Source organism: Nicotiana tomentosiformis, chromosome 1 (assembly GCF_000390325.3).
Source record: "Nicotiana tomentosiformis chromosome 1, ASM39032v3, whole genome shotgun sequence".
NCBI lineage: Eukaryota > Viridiplantae > Streptophyta > Magnoliopsida > Solanales > Solanaceae > Nicotiana > Nicotiana tomentosiformis.
The window spans coordinates 70,168,933-70,177,237 of record NC_090812.1 but is presented as its reverse complement, the minus strand read 5'-3'; the positions used below and the strand labels follow the sequence as shown (position 1 = coordinate 70,177,237).

The 8,305-nt window shown below is 28.2% G+C and overlaps 1 protein-coding gene across 1 annotated transcript; it reads left to right on the top strand.

The window, feature by feature from the left end:
* The first annotated feature begins 305 nt into the window (after positions 1–305).
* On the top strand, positions 306–3,512 carry LOC104088244 (cysteine proteinase mucunain-like). The gene is made up of 5 exons (XM_009592889.3): positions 306–963; positions 1,790–2,025; positions 2,144–2,284; positions 2,490–2,942; positions 3,197–3,512. The coding sequence occupies exons 1-5, from the start codon at positions 486–488 to the stop codon at positions 3,293–3,295; spliced, it is 1,407 nt and encodes a 468-aa protein (XP_009591184.1). The 5' UTR covers positions 306–485; the 3' UTR covers positions 3,296–3,512.
* Positions 3,513–8,305: the final 4,793 nt, after the last annotated feature.

Here is an 8,305-nt window from a genome sequence, read left to right as displayed (position 1 = left end):
TTCAAAATAACAAAAAAAAACAAGAAAATAAATGCAGCAATTATAGAAACAAAGTCTCGTGTAACGCTGGTGTGAAAGCAAAGCAAGTAATCAAAGGAAAATATCCTAACAAAAATAAACTTGGATAAGTACAATTCAATTAAAAATGTGAATGGTCAAGATTTTCATAATCCTATTAATGAAAGGATTAGTAGCTCATTTAAAGCTTCGCACAATTCACGAATTGCACGAAACTTGTTAAATTCCCTATTTCAACGCCGTGGTTGTATATAGACAACCCCATATCCTCATTCAATCTTCTCTTTACCATTCCACCATCTTTTTAAAAATCAATTTTACCCATTCACATCCTTCTTCAATTTGTTTTCTAATTTCTACCTCTCTTCCTCCTCCTACACAAATTCTGCTTCCCTCAATATCTGTATATATACATATAAAGACTCTGCAATAACCCAAAAAAAGATCAAAACAAGAACAAAAACACCATGGCTTTTTTCAGGTCGTTCTTATTCTTTCTTCTCACCTTATTTGTTATTTCATCTGCACTCGACAAGTCCATCATTAGTTACGACGAACAGCACGGCCAGATGGGGACAACACATCATCGTACTGACGATGAAGTCAGAGGATTGTACGAATCGTGGCTTGTTAAGCACGGAAAGAATTACAATGCCATCGGAGAGAAAGAGAGAAGATTTGAGATTTTTAACGATAATTTAAGATTCATCGACGAGCACAACGCTGAGAACCGCCCATATAAACTTGGGTTGAATCGATTCTCTGATCTTACCAACGAGGAATACCGTGCCATGTTCGTAGGTGGACGGTTGGATAGAAAGACGAGGTTGATGAAGAGCCCTAAAAGTAACCGTTACGCTTTTCAGGCCGGCGAAAAGTTGCCGGAATCCGTTGATTGGAGAGAGAAAGGCGCCGTTGCCCCTGTTAAAGATCAAGGCCAATGCGGTGAGTTTTTTTCTTCTTCAAAACTTTCCTACTATAAAGGAAAGCTCTGCTCTTTATCGTAAACATGTACTTTTGTTTTGTCTGCTTACGGAGTGAGACCAAGAGGAAGAGTATGGATAGATTGTTGAAAGGAGTCATATGTAGGTCAAAAGTTTTTGATTTTTAGGTTGTTTTTTGACCTATGTTGTCGTCTTATACGGTCAATGATCTGTTATTGGGTAACTAATGATTCTGTTTTCATGTTTATTTCAGTCAACAAATTGGAGAATAAATTAATTGCTGCTCTGTCTGGTAGTTAATCTTCATGATATACACCTAAAGCTTACATCCTGATTTAGTATTTGGTGTCTCCAATTGGAATGTTTATTTGCTTTGCTAGTGTTTCCTCTCTCTCTCTCTAGGGTAAATATAAAAAGATCTAAAATTTAGAGGTACCTGGTGTATATCTTAATATATTCCATGTACAAACTTTAAAAAATTATTTAAGCTTCCCCTAATTTGTTTAATACGCTGATAAGGGGTAATCAAAAAGCATAAAGATTAGATTGAACGGACACAGTATATATTTTGCTTTTGCAAGTTGATCAGTTTCTTTCTCCATTCTAAATCGGAATCGACCAGAATTTAAAGCGGTATAACTTAAGATTAAGCCATGAAGATATATTTGGCTATTCTAGGTGTTATAAATTTTAACCCAAGTGTCCTAGGGAATTGATGTTTAATCTTGCTTTGATTATGACGAAACCCATATCTCGATTGGTTAGATATCAGTATATCTATGTTATGTATAGAATCCTCGTTTGAAATTTGAGATTTTCTTATGAAGGGAGTTGTTGGGCATTCTCAACGGTTGGCGCTGTTGAAGGAATAAATAAAATTGTAACGGGTGAATTAATTAGTCTGTCAGAGCAAGAGCTTGTTGATTGTGATAGGAGTTATAACCAGGGATGTAATGGCGGTCTCATGGATTACGCCTTTGATTTCATCAAAAATAACGGTGGCATTGACACTGAAGATGACTACCCTTACCATGCTCAAGATGGCACTTGTGATCCATACAGGGTAAGTAATTAACCATACTATCAAGAAAACATCCAAATATTAATTATGTACTATTTCAGAATGTAAGTCTATATAGCAAGTAATTAATAGTATTTGCTGACAAAATTTGGTCATTCAGAAAAATGCCCGTGTTGTCTCCATTGAAGGGTATGAAGATGTTCCAGAAAACGATGAGAAGTCGTTGATGAAGGCAGTGGCAAATCAACCAGTTAGTGTTGCTATTGAAGGTGGTGGCAGAGCTTTCCAGCACTACTCTTCGGTATGGTGGGCGGATCTTGACTAATATATCCTTCTGAATATATATGTTATTTGTGTCTGAACTCACTGGCCCTAAATTCTGGATTCGTTATTGCATTTTAGTATGCCTGTGTCCCTAATCTGCAAACACGGCTGCATTGTGCCTTGTTTTACTACTTAAAGCTAGTATACTCATTTACCCTTCCAATTTTTATCAAATCATGCAGGGTGTTTTCACTGGATATTGTGGAACGCAACTAGACCATGGTGTAGTTGTAGTTGGCTATGGAACAGAAAATGGCGAAGATTACTGGATTGTGAGGAATTCATGGGGTGCTAACTGGGGAGAAAGTGGTTACATCAAGCTTCAGCGCAATTTCGCTAATTCTACAACTGGAAAGTGTGGAATTGCAATGCAGGCATCTTATCCTCTTAAGTCTGGCGCAAATCCTCCTAATCCTGGTCCATCTCCTCCTACTCCTGTAACACCATCAACTGTTTGCGATGAGTACTATAGCTGCCCACAGGGCACTACTTGCTGCTGCATTTATCAATATGGCGAATACTGTTTTGGCTGGGGATGCTGTCCTTATGAGTCTGCTACCTGTTGTGATGATAACTACAGCTGCTGTCCCCATGATTATCCTGTATGTGATGTTGATGCTGGCACTTGCCTTATGGTAAATATTTTTTCCCTCCCATTCTGCTTTTTTCTCCTTTATAATAATGATCGTCAATTTCACTTATTACGTGTAATATTCTACCAGCACAGGATTAATTAGATAACTCTGTCTACCAAAACTTTGGCAGATATTTAAACCTTCGTCTTCACTCGTTTATTGACCGCTAGACCCACGTACAGATTCAACCTTTTATAGGTTTAATCATCAATGCAAGACTACTTATCACAATCTTTTTTCTTTTTATGTGACAGAGCAAGGACAATCCATTAAAAGTAAAAGCATTGAAGAGAGGTCCAGCTAGAGTAAACTGGTCAGGGATGAAATCTAACAGGAAAGTGAGTTACGTTTGAGTAATTTAGGAACTGGAGTTGAAGGCAAAGGCTCGTGTTTAGAAGAGATGCTCAATGTGTGGCTGAGACAGAGAGAGAGAAAGGCTGTTTCTGGCATATGTTGATTGGTTTAGTTAGTAACGCTTTTTCATTTTTATTTTTTATTTTGGACAAATTTTACTTAATGTAAATATTCATCTTTAAATTTCTGAATGAAAATTCAAGTACTGATTGTGGATATTGTATTGTTTTACTTATAATTACGATCATTACTTATTGAAAGGCACTTTCATGTCTACGACAAAGTGATTTTTAGTCAATCTATTTTATGATGATTTGGAAGGCGAGAAATAAAATATAATTTTAGTATTTTGGAGCAAAATGAAGTTTTATCTAAAGCCTTATTTTATTAAACTAAATTTACAACTAAGGGAAAATGTGCTAACACAATGCGGAATGTTGTTCCTAATGCAAATTTACTAGTAACTTTTTCTAGAAACATTGTCATGCTTTATCAATATTGATGCAAGCTTAGATTTAAAAACTCAAAAAACGAGTATTAAAATCCGGTGAAGTATGACTGAAAAAATATAAATATCTTATTAATTGTAAATATGTTTAACATTTCAGGCATTACTTGACTGGTGTTAATTGTAAAAATGTGTTTTTAATTTATACTCCTATTAAGTTTGCTTTGTTTATACCTAGTGAAGTATCTTAATTTGACACTTTCCCACTTTGAGTTGTCAATAAGACTTCCTTTTGCCTTGTACAAGTGAGTATTATGCTATTAGCCATTGGGCTTTGAATACTGCATATTCCTTGTTGTCAGGATGAAAAAGCTGATTAGTTGATCATTTATAAATTATCGTAAATAATCTCTAATATATTTAATTTAATCAAGGTTTGTCCTATTGAGCTTCCATAGTAAGATTTTAATATATCAGCTAGCAACACATATTATTAAACATATGTATCCTTTTTTCTTTACTAAGAACTTTTTGGAGGTCTTTTCTCTAATAAGATTTTAACTAGTCACATTATCTATATATAATAAAAGGAGAAGTAAAAGTACAATATTTAGACAATTGGCATAATCACAAAAAGCCAAGTGGCATTATTAAGATAAAATAAACTAATCTTTCTAACTAAAAAAATCTTTTGAATTTTAAATCTTGAATTAATTGGTTACTCTATTTGAATTAATAAATATAGATATCTTATAATTAGCTATAATCTATATCTATATCTATATATTATTAAAAGGAGATGAAAAAACCCTCTTCTTAAGCCAAGTGGCAGTCTAGAAAAAAAATCACATGAAATAAGTAGTTAATAATTAGTTATTTAGTTAATAATTAGTTTTGGTTAATGTTATTGAATTTAAATATCTATAAAATAAATAAAAAATTAATAAAAACGAAAATTAAAAAAAAATTGTTCATTCAAATTGAAAAGTAGTTTCAAGTTGGAGTTTTAAAATTATTTTAAAATAAAAAACTAAAATTACAAAAAATAAAAAACTGCTAATTTAAAATTTCTTTTTTTAAAATAATTTTTGTTTTCATTTTTACAAATAAAAAATACAAAAATTTAAATAAAGTAATATGCTAATAAAAGTTTCTATTAACAATGCAATAATACTAAATATTGAAAAATATAATAAAGAAAAATACAGAACAAAAAAGTTATTCGATGCCTATATAAGTCTCATTAATTTAATAGAGATTTTATTCATTAAATTTCAGAAAATATTATTGAGAACAATAGGATAAATTTTAAAATAAAAAAAATATTTCAAGAGTAATAAAATATATATATCTTCTATTATATTATAAAATAAAATAGTAGACAAAAATATTAAACAAAGTAATATGCTAATAAAAGTTTCTATTAACAATGTAATAATACTAAATATTTGATAATATAATAAAGAAAAATACAGAACAAAAAAGTTATTCAATGACTATACAACTCTCTTTAATTTAATAGAAATTTTATTCATTAAAATTCAGATAATATTATTGTGAACAATAGGATAAAATTTAAAATAAAAAATATTTCAAGAGTAATAAAATATATATCTTCCATTACATTACAAAAATAAAGTGGAAGACAAAAATATTAAATAAAGTAATATGCAAATAAAATTTTCTATTAACAATGCAATAATACTAAATATTGGATAATATAATAAAGAAAAATACAGAACAAAAAAGTTATTCGATGCCTATATAAGTCCATTTAATTTAATAGTCTATATATTATTAAAAGGAGAGGAAAAATCCCTCTCCTTAAGCCAAGTGACAGTCTACAAAAAAGTCACATGGCATAAGTAGTTAATAATTAGTTATTTAGTTGATAATTAGTTATTGGTTAATGTTTTTGAATTTAAATATCTATAAAATAATAAAATAAAATATTTTATAATAAAAACAAAAATTTAAAAAAATTATCCATTCAAATTGAAAAGTAGTTTCAAGTTGGAGTTTTTAAATTATTTTAAAATAAAAAACTAAAATTACAAAAAATAAAAAACTGCTAATTTAAAATTTCTTTTTTAAAATAATTTTTGTTTTCATTTTTAAAAATAAAAAATACAAAAACTTCAATAAAGTAATATGCTGATAAAAGTTTCTATTAACAATGCAATAATACTAAATATTGGATAATATAATAAAGAAAAATACATAACAAAAAAGTTATTCGATGTCTATATAAGTCCATTTAATTTAATAGAGATTTTCTTCATTAAATTTCAGAAAATATTGTTGAGAACAACAGAATAAAATTTAAAATAAAAAATTATTTCAAGAGTAATAAATATATATATATATATATATATATATATATATATATATATATATATATATAAGTAATAAGCTAATAAAAATTTTTATTAACAATGTAATAATACTAAATATTAGATAATATAATAAAGAAAAATACAAAACAAAACGTTATTCGATGCCTATATAAGTCCCTTTAATTTAATAGAAATTTTAATCATTAAAATTCAGATAATATTATTGAGAACAACAAAATAAAATTTAAAATAAAAAAATATTTCAAGAGTAATAAAATATGTATATTCTATTATATTACAAAAAGAAAATAGTAGAGAAAAATATTAAATAAAGTAATATGCTACTAAAAGTTTCTATTTTCTATTAACAATGTAATAATACTAAATATTGGATAATATAAAAAAAAAATACATAACAAAAAGTTATTCGATGCCTATATAAGTCCCTTTAATTTAATATAGATTTTAATCATTAAAATTCAGCTAATATTAGTGAGAACAACATAATAAAATTTAAAATAAAAAAATATTTTAAGAGTAATAAAGTATGTATATTCTATTATATTACAAAAAGAAAATAGTAGAGAAAAATATTAAATAAAGTAATATGCTAATAAAAGTTTCTATTAATAATATTGTAATACTAAACATTGGATAATATAATAAAAAAAAATACATAACAAAAAAGTTATTCGATGACTATACAACTCCCTTTAAAATTCAGAAAATATTATTGAAAACAACATAATAAAATTTAAAATAAAATAATATTTCAAGAGTAATAAAATATATATCTTCTATTATATTATAGAAAGAAAGTAAGGAGAAAAAATATTAAACAAAATAATATGCTAATAAAAATTTATATTAACAATGTAATAATACTAAACATTGCATAATATAACAAAGAAAATTACAGAATAAAAAAGTTATTCGATGATTATATAACTCCATTTAATTTAATAAAGATTTTATTATTGGGTGTATCGTATTGATAAATAAGAGACAATTGAAATTTATTAAAGCAATACGATCTAATATGTTCAAACAAACCCGATTATAATTTAATTTAATGAATATTTTTAAATACTGATCGCGTATCACGCGGGTACGACTACTAGTTTATTATAAAATTATATCATATTTATTCAAAAGTCTAAAGAAAGAAGCCTTCTATTATTCACATTCTTCAATTTGTCTAAATTTATGAATAATGTTTCTATATATTATTTACTGACTATATAATTATATTAAAATACGAACCTTTATAATTCTCTATATTTATCCCATGACCTCCTCTTATTTCTACTATTATGTTGCATTTCTCAATTTCTTTCTATTTAAAAGAACATATCCTTAGTGAAGACTGAACTAAAAAGGGACCGTTGTGGTTGGGTGATAGGTGTTCCTCCAACTTAAATCAAGGATTTTATATTCGAGCTTTGAAAATGAAATTATTTTTAATATTTAACCAAAAAAAAATACTTTACGTCTAAAATGAGAATCCTCAATGCGAATCAAGATTAACCTGACTCCCAAAAATGGAACAAAAAATAAAACTCGGGATTAATTGGCTCCCAAAAACGGATATGGGTGAGAAACCCAAAAAAGCAAAAAAATGGAGAGACTGAAGTAGGAGCTTTTTGGAATAAATGTTGCGTAGTAGATTTGAGTTTTTAACTAAAATTGTCCCTTATCTTTGAGAGTAGGTATATTTTTATCCTTTAAATATCACCCCGAGCACCTTTAGTCCCTTATGTTTACTAAAGCTAAGCATTTTTGGAGGTTAAAATCTAACGGTGACTACTCATGCAACTCACGTATCACTACTAAAAATCCAAACCGTAAAACCAAACCCATCAGTATTGAAACATCCAAAAGAAAGGTTCACATAAAACCATAGAATATAATAATATTTCATTTGGACTAATAACTAAATTTATTTGACTAATTAAATTCTTTAATTTAATTATCAAATAATAAAGTAATTAATCCTTTAGCAAAGATTAGAACACTCGTTAGTGTGCAATCCCATAGGTTCAATACTAAACCGATAGTAAATTGATCACATCAATATATCAATATACTAATCAAGGGTGGCGTCTAGCAACACTCCTTAGCGACCGGATAGCATGAAGTATACAATTTACTCTCAAGAACCTATAGAAGAATAATGTATTAATTCCTTCTGTCCTTATAGCTCTGGGTCACCCTAGGATATGGTT